This window comes from Somniosus microcephalus, chromosome 21 (genome assembly GCF_052327205.1).
Source record: "Somniosus microcephalus isolate GS21.2 chromosome 21, FLI_Smic_1.0, whole genome shotgun sequence".
NCBI lineage: Eukaryota > Metazoa > Chordata > Chondrichthyes > Squaliformes > Somniosidae > Somniosus > Somniosus microcephalus.
Genome location: NC_141007.1, coordinates 54,004,533 through 54,023,164, shown reverse-complemented (window position 1 = coordinate 54,023,164; position 18,632 = coordinate 54,004,533). Strand labels below are relative to the sequence as shown.

The 18,632-nt window shown below is 40.3% G+C and overlaps 1 protein-coding gene across 1 annotated transcript in view; it reads left to right on the top strand.

Annotated features, from left to right (window-relative positions):
- slc38a10 (solute carrier family 38 member 10) overlaps positions 1-18,632 on the top strand; it is a 129,553-nt gene that overhangs the window by 50,434 nt on the left and 60,487 nt on the right. Inside the window, exons 10-11 of the mRNA XM_085963643.1 lie at positions 7,081-7,187; positions 15,881-16,034. Of these exons, the coding sequence (XP_085819769.1) occupies positions 7,081-7,187; positions 15,881-16,034 (261 nt within the window). The remainder of the gene's footprint in view (positions 1-7,080; positions 7,188-15,880; positions 16,035-18,632) is intronic.

The window sequence follows — 18,632 nt, the reverse complement described above, 5'->3', positions numbered from 1 at the left end:
CATCCAAAAGACGGCACCTCCGACAGTGCAGCACTGCACTGGAATGTCAGCCTAGCTTTGTGTTCAAGTCCCTGGAGTGGGACTTGAACCCACAACCGCCTGACTCGGGTGAGTGTGCTACCCACTGAGCCACAGCTGACACATTTTGGAACAGAATCCCCTAATGATATGCAATGGAATTCCCAAATAATTAAACAATCTAGACAATTCCAGTAAATATAAATGTTCTGAATTTCAATTTTATTCATAACTCCCTTCATTGCACCAAATACAATAAAAATTTAATTTTTTGAAAAATAATTTTAAATATTTTAATCCGGTCTAATATTTGCATAAACTAATTTTAATTCTGCATCATTTTAATGTTTAAACCTTTAATTTAAGATTCATAATACCTCCTATGCTGATGAAAGCAGGCCCTACGCCTGCTTTTACCAGCGGTAAGAGTTTTATGGGCAATTGCTGGGCCGCACGGTGGCATAGTGGTTAGCACTGTTGCCTCACAGCGCCAGAGACCCGGGTTCGAATCCGGCCTCGGGCGCCTGTCTGTGTGGAGTTTGCATATTCTCCCCGTGTTTGCGTGGGTTTTCTCCGGGTGCTCCGGTTTCCTCCCACAGTCCAAAGATGTGCGGGTTAGGTTGATTGGCTATGATAAATTGACCCTTAGTGTTAGGGGGATTAAATACGTGGGGTTACAGGGATAGGGTGGGATATGTGTTGGTGTAGGGGTTACGGGGATCGGGTGGGATATGTGTCGGTGCAGGCTCGATGGGCCGAAATGGCCTCTATCTGCACTGTGGGGTTTCTGTGATTCTGTGAAATAGCCCAACTCTGCGCCAGCGAAACTGATTTTACTTTCAGTTCGTATGATCTGTGATGGCGTACCTTGACAGATCGCAAGTTCCGGGTTTCGCGCATGTGCAATGCGGGGCTTTTCGGAAGGATTACGACGGCGTACGCTATCCTGTGGAAGACACCGTAATTTCAGGGCCAATCTATTCATATGAACACCAGTCTTCAATAATTCAGATACCTCTATTAGTGCCCCCAGCTCTTCCCCCCCCCCCCCCCCCCCACCCCCCTTCCCAGAGTCAATGCTTCGCTAAAGTAAATAGACCCAGCATTTTAAGTCTATCTGGGTAACCATGGTATTTTAAGCCAATAAGTGCAACTTTTCCCCTGCCTAAAGACTAGGAGAAACAAACATTTTAATCTCTCTTCTGGACAGGAGATGTTCCAATTCATGCCCATCAAAAAGCAGATGGCTGGAAACCTGCTATTATGGGTCTCATTGCCATGAAAAGAACAGTTTGCAGTGATTGCTTGTGACACTAATTTCTTGCGTCTGTTTGCTAAGAATGTAGTCTCATTGCTTAAAGAGCTTCCCCAGGATGATCATAACACTCTAGTTAGTCCCAAAGAATCACTGTGGTGCATTCATTTTTCACAGTGACTCACTGCAAAGTGCCCCAAAACCCTTAGAAATGATTCAGTGTGATGCTCTTATTTCTCCGAATTCACTGCAATATACCAATTTCTCATCGTACTGATGTTTTGGTTTCCACAGTTACTCCCATTTTTTTGCTTCTCAAATTCACTCCGCAGTTTACCACAGCAGTCGTGACATTCTTTCTCCGAAGGGCCCCTGTGATCTGCCTGTGTTGCCATAATGCTTTTGTCACTATTAACTTGATGCGATGCTGTCCTTTCTTGCAGCATCTACCCTGCAATGCCTGTGACTTAATGTAACAGCCTTGTTTTCTTGCAGAAATCCATCATGATACTAGTTTTTGCAACAGTACTTTTGTTTCTCCCAGAGGCTTGGTGCAATAATATAGATTCTCCCATCAACTTGCTGATCTTTTCTCTTGCTGCAGCTCTTATTTCTCAGTGATTTTCCATACCATTCTTATTCCTTGTAGAGATTTGCTGTGACAGTTGTTTCTCACAGGGATTCATTGCAGTGCATGAGATGCTCTTGTTTCACACGATGACCCATAAACATTGACTGTGACCTCAATAAATTCAAGACTTCATTAGGTTTTACCCAAACCTATAGGTGACTTCTTGGGAATTTAATTTGTCAAGTTCATGGCAGGAATTTTCAGTTTTTGTGAGCGTGTTTAGCAATGTAACCTAAATGTTACAGTAAATTTGCATTACTGCAAAATTGACCATTAAAAAATAGTGGAAATAGTAGGAATGGATTTTGTACTTGTAAAAGTATTACTAAGCACATTTTGTGCTCAGTCTCTGTTTTAGAGCGGTAATATGAGATGTCTATGTACTTACGATTTCTGCAACCTCTCAACAGCTTTGGGAGGGTTTTAAATTTTCATTTGTTTTGAGTTCATTACACTTTGTTGCAGATGCAGAATAATCTAAAAAAAAAATGAAAGAATGACAGTCATTTCCTGTTTGGTTTTTTTTCCTGACCTTTTGGGAGGAGCAGAGCATTGTGCCAATCTATAGATAAACTGGAAACCGTGATTTATAAGCACTTGCTAGTGTAAAAGAAATAGTTACCTAATGACCTTGGGAAGTGTCGTAGAAGAATTGCCTACATTTTTGTGGCTACTTACAGCAATTGATATTTGTGGATTTTAAGGGGCAGGACAGAATGCATCCATTGCCACCTCAGCAAAATGGTACATTGGCCCGGAATTTACGGTGAGTAATGACAGCGAACTATCAGCATTTGCCATCATTAGCCCTCTGAAACTGACCGCAACTTCAGGATGAAGCGCATGCGCATCAAACGTGTAAATCCTAAAGTTGTGGTCAGTCATTCACTGCTCTGACACTGGCTGCGCTGTGGACCAATATTCCCTCTTTTTTTGGTCATTCACATGCGTAAAACTTTATATTGAAAAATCCATTCCCGGGCTGCATGGGACTGGCAGAGAGTTGCGCGGCCGCATATCTTATAGGGAACGTTGCTGTGGACCCACCTCACCCCACCCTCTAGCCTCTTCTCCCCCCCCCCCGCCCCCCACCCCCCAGCAGGCAATCGGTGAAACTGAGGAAAACGTGGACTTTTCCACGGTAATATCGCTGTTAAATACCCCATTAAATGTTAAGCCATTTTGGAATTGGTGTAACTGGGGTTTTAACAGCGTATTTACTGGTAAACAAACATTCTGCCCCATTAAAAACTAATTTTTATATTTGTCGAGTGTCCAATGTCTCCATTATGATAACATTACAATTTTCTAAAAACTTAATTTAAAAAAAAAAAAAAAAAAAAAATTTGTTCTTGATATTTCAGCTTCTACCTTATCACCATGTAAAAGTCCCAATTTTTATTTCACTCACTAACATTTTTAAGAATTCTGGATAAAAGCAGCAGCTCATTTCCTGGTTTCTGGTCTGAGAATTCTTCAGTGTGATTGGCTGCTCAGGCAGCTTGTTGACGTCCCTGCAGCATCGCCATAGGGACCCCCTATTCACAGCGCTGCAATCAATTGAATGTCAAAAAAGGCAAACTTCTCACCACAGAGAGATCTCTATGGGCAGCTTTCTTTGGGGCCAGCACCGAGTGCCTTTTTGCCGCTGAAATTGCGGGCCAATGTGTATTACATAGTGCAATGCTGTTGTCCTTATAAAAATGAGTATTCCCTGACTTATACACAATGCTAGATCTGCTAATTTATTTTAAATAAGTTATATGGCCAAACTGAGAACCTCTTGCAAATTGTTGCAGCAATGCACAGAATTAGGACAGGTATACCTTATATTACCTGCCCGTGAGTAATTTTTAATGACATGTTTCCCAGCTCTGTTTAGCTGTTTTGTGGCATTAATATTGAATTTAAGTTTTATGTTCACACGGATAGGGCAAAATATTGAAGAAGCAGAAACATATACCTGTACCTGAATTAATCACAGTGCTGGCAGCTGCCTGCTGCGATGGTTTACAATCTGCACAACAGCAACAACTTGTATTTATATAGCACCTTTAACATAGTAAAACGTCCCAAGGCGCTTCACAGGAGTGTTAACAGACAAAAAATTGACACCAAGCTACATAAGAAATTAGGGCAGGTGACCAAAAGCTTGGTCAAAGAAGTAGATTTTAAGGAGCGTCTTAAAGGAGGAAAGCGAGGTAGAAAGGCGGAGAGGGTTAGGGAGTGAGTTCAAGAGCTTGGGCCTAGGCAACAGAAGGCACGGCCACCAATGGTTGAGCGATTTATAATCAGGGATGCTCAAGAGGGCAGAATTTGAGGAGCGCAGATATCTCGGGAGTGGGGTGGGGGGGGTGGGGCGTTGTGGGGCTGGAGGGATTTAGAGATAGGGAGGGGGCGCGGCCATGGAGGGATTTGAAAGCAAGGATGAGCATTTTAAAATCGAGGCGTTGCTTAACCGGGAGGCAGTGGTGGTCAGTGAGCACAGGGATGATGGGTGAACGGGACTTGGTGCGAGTTAGGTCACGGGCAGCGAGTTTAGGAAGAGCTCAAGTTTATGGAGGGTAGAATGTGGGAGGCCAACCAGGAGTGCGTTGGAATAGTCAAGTCTAGAGGTAGCAAAAGCATGGATGAATGTTTCAACAGCAGATGAGCTGAGGCAAGGGCGGAGATGGGCACTGTTACGGAGGTGGAAATAGGCGGTCTTAGTTATGCCACGGATATGTGGTCGGAAGCTCAATTCAAGGTCAACTATGATACCCTCAGACAGATGCTAGGGAGAGGATGGAGTTGGTGGCTGGGGAATGGAGTTTGTGGCGGGGACTGAAGATGATGGCTTCTGTCTTTCCAATATTTAATTGGAGAAAATTTCTGCTCATCCAGTACTGGATGTCGAACAAGCAATGTGTCAATTTTTAGAGGGTTTGAAACAGTGGGTTTGAATTCAACCATTACCCTTTGGAGTCCCAAAGATTAATCCTTGTCCCCACTTTTGCATGCTGCCCCTTGGTGGCATTATCTGCAGACATGAGATCAGCTTCCACACGTACTTCTATGGCACCTAGCTCTACCTCTCCACCATCTCTCTCAACCCTTCACTGTCTCTGCTATCAGATTGCTTGTCTGACAACCAGCCTTGGATAAAACCGCAATTTCCTCCAGTTAATAATTCGGAAGACGGAAGCCATCATTTTCGTCTCCTGTCACAAACTCTGTACAGGAAACTTTGTGTTATCCGGAGGCGAACCGTCCAGCAAGCTGGAGCCACCGGCAAAAATCAGGAGCCGTTTTTTATTCTTTTCGTTTCTTTGCTTTTTTTGAACCGTCAAGCTCTGCAAGGTCTGTAGCTAAGCAACAGCTTCAGCTAGAGACGCTTGCCGACTGTTAGAGGCTGTTGCTAAGCAACAGGGTTTGTTGATTCATACGGAGATGAAAATCTCCGTATGTTTCAACATTAGCTCTGGAGTGTCCGGCAGTTTTGAGGGAACGGCAGCAGCTCGGTCCCGTCGGTGCTGGATAGCACAAAGTTTCCTGTATACAGTATTTGCCAATGACTGCATACCCCTCCCCAGCCATTGTCTCAGACTGAAACAGACTGTTTGCAAGCTCTGCGTCCTATTCAACTGCGAGCTGACGTTCCAACCCCATAACCTCTCCATCACAAAAATGTACCATTTCCACTTCTGTAACATAGCCTGCCTCTGCCCCTACTTCAGCCTGTCTGCTGTTGAAACCCTCACCCATGCCTTTGTCACATCCAGACTTGACTATTCCAACGTTCTCTGGGCTGACCTCCTATCTTCCACCCTCCTGTAAACGTCAGCTTAACCAAATCCTGTTCTAACCAAGTCCTGCTCACCCATCACCCTGTCTTCACTGACCGATGCCTCCAATTTTTAAATTATCATCCCTGTGCTCATATCCCTTCATGTCCTCCCCCTTTCCTGTCTCCAGCCCTAAAACAGTAGTAGTAATCGTCACCGTCTGATGAAACTGTTTTCTCTCTCTGCTGACCATAAGGGTCCTACGTGAAATCAACTTGGGACAGTCTCTTGTCAGCTCCTGCTCGACACAATTCAGCACAGATCGACACTCATGCTGAAGAATGTTGTGAGGATGGATGGTATGGGAATTAGGTGTGTCACCTTTGTCTGAGTGGCGCTCTTCGAAAGTTGGGTTTTAAGGCACAAATTGGGTCAGTGTAGAAAGGGGTGCAATCTACATCTGGCTGTGCCGTACCTCACCACAGAATGCTTCAATGCTGACACGAACACTGAAAGTCCCATTACACCACTTCTCTTGATGAGGACAAAACTCTATCCAGCTTGAAGAAAAAAAAATACAGTTGCGAAAAGTTGCAATTCTGATGCCCCAACTCCAGATGACTAGCTTTTATAAACAAAATACACATAACTTGCAGAAGACAGAAATTGTATAATCAATATTCCTACAACTGAAGGAAGTTTTCTTTTGTGGGAGTGGAAGACTTCGATCTTTTTCATCACATCAAGTTGCATTGTAAAATATAATTATTTGATATGCCTACCTCAAATGTAGCACATTTACCCTACTGCATTTGGATTCATTTCTGTGGCCGCATAAGAGTTATTGTTATGCAGCTCTTCCTTAATGATATATACTTGGTGACATTTCCTGTTGTGCATGTGAAAGACAGTGGAAGTATATTGTATGAGTTATATTGATGGAGGGAATGGTTGGTGGAAGATGAATAACAATTTCAGGAAAGCCATTTAGTGGTATTGAATGCTCGGATTCATATTAACTTTCTGCCAGTTAAAGATGTCATTAGCAACAAACTAAGTAATTGATCGATTGCCTCATTCTTGGGCAAGCTGATATTAACATGGTAGAGTACTATGCAGATAACGGTGATATACTTCCCACTTGAAAGAACATTACTGATTTTGTCACTTTTGTTTAGCTTATTAGCAGGGCAATTTGCATGTATCAGTAGAAAGGAGAGAAGAACTAGGATTTGTGGGCTATGTGTGTGCTGGATCTTGCACAACAATATGCTCGCAGCTCAGGATATCAATTATTAATTTCAGTAATAGAATACAAAAGGGCAAGCCATATTTGTTATTGCAGTTGTACATTAGACCAAAAAGGATGATCCATTTTTATCTTCTAACACTTATTATCCCTTCTTTGTCAGTGGAAACGATCCTTGGATTGACTGGTGCCACCATGGGCAGTCTCATCTGCTTTATTTGCCCAGCACTTATCTACAGGAAAATCCAGAAGAATGGTTTCTCTTCACAGGTTAGTTTCCTAATCCATGAAAGAAATGGGAAGCCATTTTACTTCTGCCCTCTATCTTCCAATTAGAAAGATAACTGCTCCTGCCTCACTTTCAGATTCAGTTTTGTAAATCCCTACTTTCATTTCTTATGGTGGGTTGATGGAGGGGGGGGGGGGGCGGTCGTGTTAAAAACCCTAATACTATACTAGAGAGTATTGAGAGTTTTGCTGTACATTTATGCTGTTAAGTTTTCATTTTGACAGCTACTTTACTTGAGTTCTTTTGTGGAATATCATTCAAAAATGGGGTACATATACATTTATTTATTATACACCAGAACCTATCCCTTTCAAAATTCTGTAATTTGGGCAGTGCTAGAAAATTCAACTAAAGTACCTCACTTGCATTGTGAATAATACCAGAATGTTTTGCTCCATGTCTGAAATCCCACCCAGTTGACTCCCCATGCCTCCAGACTTCCATTCTTTGAGGCAGCAAGCAGTATTTCACTTCCTTTTTCAACTGTTCCTACAAAAGGTGCACTTTAAAATTTATATTTAGAATCCATTACCTCCAGTTCAAGTTAGTTTCTGGCAAGTAAAGGATTTTCATCATTGACTAGAAACCCAGTATTGTATACAGTAAATCACTAACTTCCCAATCTGATGAGGAAAATTTTGTTGCAGGATTGAGTCTGGGTACGATCTTTCTCAGTGGGGCAGCTAAGTCACTTTTTCATCCTATTCACTTAAGTGGAGAGTTCTGCAGTAGTGCAGCGTTCCCTTGTGGCAAAAGGGAAACGGAAGGTTTGTCCCTCCACTGCAAAAGTGCCCTACTGTTGGGTGATTGTGTAATAGCATTTCAACAGCCCATCGTTTGCCCTACTCTACCAGCTTGGCTGAAAGAGGCTATGTGAGGCTGAGCTACCTTTGCAGTGGGAGACGGGGAACACCTAGAGATAGAAGCAGTTTTAAATAGAAAAAGTGCCGTGCAATTTTATTATCAGTAGAGCTATGTAAATCCTATGTTAGTTGCCAAAGGCAATTCTATTCAAGAGGACAAAATGGCAGTGAAAGAAAACTGGTATTTTTATTCCATTTGCAATAACTTGAATTACATCAGTGTCACACTAGATTTGTACGTACATAATTTTTCTGGTTTAATTGTCCTTGGGCAAATGCAACCAGAAATTCTCTCTAAGCAGCTGTTTTGGTTGTCCTAAATGACACAGCTGCAGTGTGACGAGGACCGAATGTCACTTGCAGCTTTTAAAAATACATGCATGCATGCATTTTATCATGTGACAAAAAATATATATAGTCTTGTAACATTTAAATTGTCAAATGGAGTTGGAGAAAGAGAATGAACCACAGAAAGTTAATTTACTTTATAATTACCAAAATGTTTCTCCCCCCACCCCCTACCTTTTTGGGGTAGGGTTTGCAGTACTTAAAATTTAAGCTCAGTACTCTTGTAGATGCAGCAAACTATACAAGTGGAAATGATCAGATCAGCTGACTGCAACAGAAGTTGATGTGCAGTATCCAGTAACATTCTCCAGTTGTCCTCGACTGCTGGAAACCTTGCCCGATGGTGCTCATAGTTACTGTTGCAACTTTGCTTATTTTCTTTGTAAATCATGTCCTTCTCCACCTTTTTACTCTTGCATTTCTTTTGCATATGTAATATGGTATTGCAATGTATGTTTTACTTAACATGTTGCAAGGACTTGCTTAGTTTCTTATGGAATCAAAGTCACATGATATTTTGTTACCCTTTATTTTAATTCAGCCAAAACCTATTTAAAGATGTTGAAGGACTTGCTTTCATGATGGTTGTAGTGCAGCCTCACCAACCAACGAATAATAAAGGCACATTGTATTTTTTTAAAAATACCATATTAGTGTGTTGCTGTGGGAACACGTTTTATAAATGGAACAAAATAAGAAAAGGCTGTCTTTGATTTGGTCACTTAAACTTTGTAAGAACATAAGAAATAGGAGCTGGAGTAGGCCATTCGGCCCCTCGAGCCTGCTCTGCCATTCAACAAGATCATGGCTGATCATCTTCCTCATCTCCACTTTCCTGCACTATCCCCACATCCCTTGATCCCCATAATATTCAAAAATCTATCAATCTCTGTCTTGAATATACTCACCGACTGAGCCTCCATAGCCCTCTGGGGTAGAGAATACCAAAGATTCACCACCCTCTGAGTGAAGAAATGTCTCCTCATCTCAGTCCTAAATGGCCGACCCCTTATTCTGAGACTGTGACCCCTAGTTCTAGACTCCCCAGCCAGGGAAACATCCTCCCTGCATCTACCCTGTCAAGCCCTGTAAAAATTTTGTATGTTTCAATGAGATCACCTCTCATTCTTCTAAACCTCATAGGACAATCCCCCCATCCCAGGAACCAGTCTGGTGAACCTTTGTTGCACTCCCTCTATATGGCAAGTATATCCTTCCTTAGGTAAGGAGACCAAAACTGTACACAATACTCCAGATGTGGTCTCACCAGGGCCCTATATAATTGCAGTAAGATGTCTTTACTCAAATCCTCTTGTAATAAAGGCCAACAAACCATTTGCTTTCCTAATTGCTTGCTGTACCTGCATGTTAACTTTCTGTGATTCGTGTACAAGGACACCCAGGTCCCTCTGAACATCAACATTTTCCAATCTTTCTCCATTTTAAAAATACTCTGCTTTTCTATTTTTCCTACCAAAGTGGATAACTTCACATTTCTCCACATTATATTCCATTTACCATGCTCTTGCCCACTCACTTAGCCTGTCTAAATCCCCTTGAAGTCTCCTTGCATCCTCCTCACAACTTACATTCCCACCCAGCTTTGTATTATCAGCAAACTTGGATATATTACATTTGGTTTAAATTTATTTAGATTGTAAAGTTTCTAGTAAGCCAATTGGCTATGTTTCTTTAGTGGCTGGATCCTTGCTTAACACATTAGAAGTTTACATTAAAGACAATTTTTTGTTTTTCTAAGAATAGAATGATTTAACTGTCTTTGGTCAACAGGTTTGCAATGACAGATAACGCTGGAGAGTAGGACAGTCCACACAACTTGGGGCATTAGTCAGGAATTCCTTCTTGTAAACTAGCCAATTCCTGTATCCAAGGTGACGAGATGCAAATTCATTAAGGACTCTACTGTACCACTGTTTCTGAAATGATGCAGTCTTTCTAGAAGTGGACAGATTTGTATTCCACTGCCACCTTGGACTGGCTTCAACATATACTATTGCAAGCTCTTCAATCTGTTAACCGTGGGTCCCCAAATTGTTAGTAAGCTTATCCAGTGATTTAAATGAGGCAACAAACAAGGAAAGTCTAGGTTTAATCCTCAATCTGTGCGGAGTTAACTGATTTCAGGTAGGACAGAGGTCGCATTGCTACAGTTGGTGACAGTCCCCTTAGTTCAGAGAGGAGGAAGACTTGCCAGGTTTTCCGATCGGGATCCAGCGATCTCTGCTAGAAGTGTGCTTGTGGGGAAAGGAGTGGGTTTGGTTGTGATGTTCACACATTCAAATAGTTTGTCAACATCACTGCCAAGGTTCACACATCAACAGTGAGCACTTGGCAGTGTACCAGAGGTTGACCGGCACTTGTGGAACCACAGTGCAGCAAGGAGAGGAGGAGAGAAAATTGGAAGGAGAAGTAGGGAATACAGAAAGAAGGAACTTGCATTGAATGCATGTCCTCGAGAGTGTTTTATTTTTGAAGTGCAGTCACTGTTATGTAGGAAAACGTGATAGCTAACTTGCACACAGCAAGGTCCCACAAACAGCAAATAATGAATAAATTAATGTTTTTGGTGGTGTTGGTTGAGGGATAAAGTTTGGCCTGGACCCTGAGAGAATCTCCTGCTACTATTTAAATAATGCCATGGCGTCTTTTATATCCACCTGAACTGCCAGATGGCGTCTCGGTTTACTATGCATACAGTAGCCTAGAGGTCATGATGCTGGATTAGCAGCCCAGAGATCGTGAGTTGAAATTCAAGCCTATCAAGTTATGAAATTGAATTTGTGGACTAGCACCAGAAAGCTGCTGGATTGTTGTAAAAGCTCAACTGGCTCACTACTGTCATTCATGGCGGGAACTTGCCGCCCTGCTTGGTGTGGCGTACGCATGACTCCAGTCCCACACTCTGTGCTTAACTCTTAATGCTCTCGGGGAAACCAGGAATAAACAATAAATACTCCCTTGCTAATGTCACCCATATCCCAAGAACAAACATTTCAAAAAATAGTCTAATTCAAAAGACGGCACCTCAGAAAATGCAGCCTTCCCTTGGTACTGCACTGAAGTGTCAGTCCAAATTATGTGCTTACTTCCTGGAGTTGGCCTAAATTCAAAATCTAAATTGAAAGAGAGTGAGACCAACTGAACCAAGCTAAAAATTTAATACATGATAGGATGAATAAAATAACTTATTGGGGATAATTGTTTATTTCTCTGCTCACAAGAACAACTTGTATTTATATAGCGCCTTTAACGTAGTAAAACGTCCCATGGCGTTGCACAGGAGTATTTTAAGACAAAAAAATATTGACACATTGATCTACACAACGATAAATTAGGGCAGGTGACCAAAAGCTTGGTTAAAGAGAGAGGTTTTAAGGAGCATCTTAAAGGATGAAAGAGAGTTAGAGAGGCGGAGAGGTTTAGGCAGGAAATTCCAGAGCTTTTAGGGCCTAGGCAACAGAAGGCACGGCCACCAATGGTTGAGTGATTATAATCTGAGATCCTCGAGGGCAGAATTAGAGGAGCGCAGATATCTGGTGGTGGGGGGGGTGCGAACAGGACTCACAATTGTTCTTTCTGTTTAACATTGAAATGTATTATGTTTCAAACTCCTCAGGTCCTCTCTGCTAGTGTGGGTGCTCTCTCTGGCTTTCTAAACTGGTGCATTGACTTTCAAATCTTGAGCTAAAACAAGTATTTTTTTTAAACAAATTTTTTGAAATTATCATTCTTCTTCCTCACCTGGCCTGTATGGCTTTGTATTAAACAGAGTATGGTATGTATCTATGCTATCGTCGGGGGGGGGGGGGGGGTGGAATAATGGCAATGGATTCACTTTTTAATGGTGAATTATACTGCTCGCTATCTCCGTTCTTGGTACCTGTTGCCTGTCTAGCAAGGGCTCAAGTAAACCATGTCTGTTATCTAATAACCAGCGGGCGGGCTAGGGATGTGAAGAGAGGTAAGTAAGATCTCTTGGGGGTTGAGTTAGCTCCCAGTTAACCTGCTTGGTGATGACAAATTGGAAACAAGTTTATCCTCTGTAGCAACTTGGTAATTCAATACTTGAGCCAGACAGTTATACAGTATTGTAGAGCACTGTTGATGATTCAATAGGTTGTGTCAGTAATGTCACCTGGTGGGATTTGCCACTGGCGGCTTTTTCCTATTTGACCCTAGAAAGCCCTGTATCTTAATCCCCTAAAAGATGGGGCAGACAACTTGTTGGAAATTTACCAGTGCAGTGTGCTGGGAGCCTACATGGGTTTTGCTGGTTAAATTCTAGCAGTACCACTCATGTGCCAACTTGGAGGCCCTTCAGCTTTGGCCTGCATATAAGTATTCTGGATTTGGGCTAAGTGAGGCGTGTCCCTACAAGGAGAGCACTTGATCTGTAAAAAAACAAATGGAAGCTTGTACTTGTTTGGATTTCTCAGTTTGAAGACCCTTCTTGAGTATGGTGATGTGTTTTTGTGCATGCTACACCACACCATACGATGCATCGGGGAGCTGATGTTATCTGATACAGACAAATGATGGACCTTGACCAGTGGTCAGGATAACTTGATACTTGTAGACAGCTGAATCCTAGCAGCAGAGTTCTTCTTTTATTCCCTCCCTCACAAATCTCATTCTGGAATTGGATTTTTTGTGCATAAGGAAGAAATTATTTTGATGCAATGCTATAAAATGGGATGTATTCATACATAGACCATTCCTTTCACTCTCAATTTGTTTTTTCACTCGAAATCACTACTTTGTTAGTGACACCTTACTCATGCTACATTTACCTCGTAGTGAATGTTAAATTGAAATATTTATTACTTATCCCTGCTGCGACAATTGGTGTTGCAGTCGGTGCTGAGGATGAGATGCTTTTTGGATGTTGGTACAGTAGTGAGTACAGGATGCACCAACAAAATTCAGATAGTTTCACATCCAGGTCCAGTGTAAATGGGAAGGTTTAATGTATTTTAAAAGTGTTGGTTCCTAATACCCAAATATTAACATGTTTGCATTAATACCTCCTGTTTATTTTTATATACATGTCCTTTTTTTATTATGGAATTCATTTTGATACGATTATAAATACATTGTTCCACAGATCATTAGATTTATCAGCCGTTTCCACATATTTCTATTGACTTTGCTCATTAGGCTATCCCAATTGATAGGTGGATTTGAGTGACAAGCAACAGTAGGACTTTCAGAAATTTATAGCAATCTGCTTGGAAGCCAACTCTGTAACCATTAGCTACCAGACCAATCTTTTTAAAACTTCACTTGCTGTGATTTTTTTTAAAAGATGCTCTGATTGAAGAACGTATAGGCTTATTGGCAGTAAAAAAAAATTTGAAATCCAGGTTGGAATTTCATCTAACCTGCGCTTCTCAAAGGCCATTTATATTGTATTAATTCAATGTTGGGTGTGGCTGAACCAGGCTATTATATTTATGGGAATTTAAATTGCATTATATTTATGAAAATTGGCATTGCATACTACAATAAATTGAAAATATATCATGTTACAATTTATAAAGGGATTGTTAAAAGAAAACCCTGACTTTATGGCATATTATTTGCTGTGATTTTCTGTTTCCTGCCTTGAAAACCAGATGTTTCTCTTGGCTTAACGACTGCTGTATTTCTGCCAGAAAGCAGTCAACTGTTTTTGTGACAGCTGGGTTCCAGCATTTGCTTCGTTTTCTAACACGGAAGTGGCATCCATGCAGAAAACTGTTGCAAAATGCATTGACACATGTATTAAGTTGTTGCTTTGGGGGTAAACCAAACTGGTGGACTGTTGAATCCATATGTAAAATAATGAAATGTATGCCTTAAACTCACCCACAACTGCAATTTTAAATTATGGTGATTTTGTTCAAAGTGAATCCTCACAGCTAGAAAGATGCTATTTAAATCTAGCAATTATGGATCTTATTAAAACTGTAATGTTGGAAAGAAGTTAGGAATCTGTAACTCTTGCATATTGGGGAGGGGATCCCAGGGCTATAAACCAATCCAGTTAATCTGATAAACTGCAGAAGCAAAGAGCATGTATAGTAATTGATGGGTAGGATAGAGTTACTAGGCAGTAACATTATTGAAGGTTTCAGATAGCTCCCTAAGATTTAAGACCAAAGTTGGAGCATTTTGTGAATGTTATCTCTATTCCAAGATTGGTTGTTGACTGGTAACTTCCTTCCAGGCATTAGTTAGCTATTATAATATGAATTGTTTCCAACCACTTTTATTACAATTATGATTTATTGTTTGTGAGCACTTGTGCAAAATGTCCGCTTGAAGTTTGGTACTTTGGACTTGACTGCGATTAACCCCCCCCCCCCCCCCCCCCCCCAACACCTCCCGCAATCCAATAGGTTGCTGACAGATTGTCAAGTCTCACACTTGGATGAGGTATCTGAGGGATTGTAGCACAATATCACTGCAATAAATCAATATTTATCTGCAGGTGATTAGAAGCTAAAATGCTTAAAAAGTACAAAGCTCTCATAACTAGCTCTCACTCTGCCTATCTGTGTTGGTACTTTTTCATGTACTTCAAAAGTAATTGTGGAAAATACCATTATTTGTTTATCAAATAAATAAAACTCAATACCCTATTGATTGCTTTAATTTGTGTTTGAAGTATTCATAAACAAGTGCTTATAGCAGGGTCTGAACTGCCTTGTTGGTCTGCTTTATTGACTGTGACTATTTGGAACAGTTAGTTCACCTCTTGTCACCCTGGAACCAGTTTCGGAGCAACATCATTCTGTAACTCAATAGCAAAATACTGCGGACGCTGGAAATCTGAAATAACAACAGAAAATGCTGGAAATACTCAGCAGGCCAGGCAGCATCCGTGGAGAGAGAAACAGAGTTAACGTTTCAGGTCTGAAGGGTCCCAGACCTGAAACGTTAACTCTGGTTTTTCTCTCCACAGATGCTGCCTGGCCTGCTGAGTGTTTCCAGCATTGTCTGTTGTTATTTCATTCTGTAACTCCATAGCTGGGTCCTGATGACTCTCGAACTTAGCAATGTGATACTGGTTGTTGGAGGCCATCTTGCGTTACTTGGGTTTGACACAACGTGGGACAATGTCAAATTGGGTTTTAAAAACAGCTCCGAGGTCTGCTGGCCCAAGAGTTTGATTTAGAGCCAGGCAGTCAGAATGGTAACTGCAGTATAAATGCAGCCTTAGGTTAAAAAAAAAAAATCATGAAGCTCCTCTCTCTTGCCTTAATAAGCTGGCTGCATTTTGAACAAAAAAGTGTATTTCTGTGACTGAAAATGCCTGCTATTACATAGTTAAACAGTAATCATTGGTTATTGGATTGAACTATTGACCATTTTAAATAAAACAAAGTTTGTCTCTTTCAAATGCTTATGCAAGTTGGTGAATACTATGTACCTTTCTTGATATATTTGAATTTCTTTAGATTATTCTCTGGGTTGGTCTCATTATTCTGGTGATCAGCACACTTACTACTATGACTGCAACAAGTGACCAACCGATGACACCTGAAAAGCCGCCTCAGGACATGAACCATGAGAAGCTACAAAATGAGATGGACCTACAACAGAAAATCTCAGGTAAGTGTGTGAGTGGTTCTGAAGTGCTCAACCTCTTGTTATGCCTTAGTATTGAGAAGAGCGAACCATAATTTTATGGATGGGTGCTGCAGCATAGCAGACACAGAACTTGATTAAATGGAACAATATTTATTTGGATTAGAAATTTAAATGCACAATTACTGTATAATACTAAGATGTAAAGGAAAATTAGTGACAGCGATTCAATGATTACTTAAAATTATGCAGAACACGCCACCAACTGAATAGCTGAGAGAAGTGCCTGAAAGGCTCTTTCAGTTGAGTGTAACATTAATGGTGCGTGTGTATACTTTGTTGCTAAATTGAAGATTTTTTGAATAGCCAACGGTGATTCTTTAAACTTGTCCTTCATTCCACTCCCATCCTCACCTATGTATTTGACATAATAGCATGCAATCATGTGCATTAATGGTTAAATATCTAAGCACGCAGCTAATTATTGATACCCTGATCTTTGGGTGGGGAGAGAAGAAAGTCACCATATTTGGTGGGGGGGATGGTGTTGATGGTGAGGAAAGAGAATCTGAGCATCTGATTAATGTGTTCATGACATTGTACCAAAATGGTGGACCCAGTGAACTCTTGAAATAATTGAATTTATGTTTATTTTCCAGTAATTGATGCAGGTAAAGCACACTCCATTGAAATTACACAAATTATTATAGTATCAATTTCTGTCCTTCATTTTATCTTCCAGAATTAGTGACGGATTCCATTATTTTTAAATAGCATGCACTGAACAGTATTAGCCTAATTTAAACAAAATAATTTCAGAGATTTTGTAGAGCCATTCTCCCTAAACTATTCATTGGCAATTCCTGTCCTTGTCCACTATGACCTGAGATCTGTATATTTTCTAGTAATCTGTCCTTTGCAGACTTGTGTGACCTGACAGTACCCTACTTACAGTTTGTTTACAGGATTAAACATAATCTCACGGTATGCTACAACACTCACTATGGATTGGTGAATATTAAACACAGATTAAGTATTTTTAAAAATATTTATTCAGTTAATTTAGATGAAGCAAAATAAACATGAATACAAGAGAAAACCATAATGGGCTAGTTACTATTTGAAAGAATGCTTTAGGATATAAAAAGAAAATCTCTGATACTTCCGGGATTGGCATGTATGCTTTGCTTTGAATCATAAAGGAATGTATTTAATGTAACCCACACATAGTGTAGTGGAGTACTTTGACTTGATACCAGACCTTAGAAGATATTCTGGTACTTTTTTGGAGACTTGCTTTTAACCCCTTAATTATTTGAAGTCAGGTTTCCAGACTATCTTAATGATATTACATTCTTAAATACAATTGGCAAATGCTACATTTATAAATGTATGAATATAAACATATGCAAATAGGAAGCAATGTAAAATTCACATCCTTCAATCAGGAACATCTGTTTTTGTCTGCCAATTTTCACTCAATTCAAAAGTTTCAGATAAACTGGTCTATTGGTTAAGGTGGAACCAAACCTACATGATGGCTACACAATTAGTCCATTCTGATTACAGGAAACCTTGCTATTTACATTAATGTAGTGATTAGGAATTTAAATCCGTGAACCATTCTGAACTAGGATCTAAAGGCAATGTCTATTTCTTTAATCAAAAATGAAACTAAGGAAAATTTATGATAAGGCCTAGTAGACTATATTTTGCAGGCATCTGAATTTTCGGATGCTGGACATCTGAAATGAACAGCGTTTTATGTTTTTATTGTGGTATATTGACATTTATCATAGATAATAGATTTTGATTTGTATGAAACAAGAACATAATTGTACAAGTACTAGTAATTGTTGGTAGTTGCCCATAGCTTAGACAAGTGATATTGCTCATAGCTTATGCTCATGCTATGTCATGGTATAACATTCCGTGACAAATCTCAAGACTTTTATAACCTTCTGTGACCAGTGTGATTTACCCTGTAATTGGCATCATTTTTACAAATGTCAAAATTCTACATGATTTCATTGCAAATTCTTGTTTGATGTATTCAGATGGAAAAATTCGATCTGAAGTACCGTGTTACAATCTATATAAATTTGTCATTAATCTGTAAACTTATCCATATGGCATTCGGTGCACTCAGGCTAGCCAGTAAACAATTAGCATACCAGCTTTAAAAATATTCCCACGCAGTTTTAGCAAAGAGTATTTATAGATTAATGGATACACGAGGAGTGGTTCTGAGATACCAATGTCAGTGATAACACAGCAAGAGCACCTTGGATCACATTTTCATCCCTCAGTGGAGATTATTGCCTAGTAATCATTCTTCGGTTTTTGTTAATGGAGTGTGTGTGTTTGTGTGATATTTCATTGGTCCAGTTTTATTAAGATGACCAGCTGTTCTGTTTCTTTTTGGCAGAATCAGGTGAGATCAGTGGTAGGAAAGTTCCATGTACACTGAGCTTGTTCTAGCAACGATATTAACATTGCTGGTTTAGTGAGGGATATATATATATCTCTTCTGTAAAGTCCTAAATTTAATTACCTTCAGCAAACAGTGGAGAGGTTACATGGAGGTGATGAATGGCAGGGAAATTCCCTTGGAGCATATCT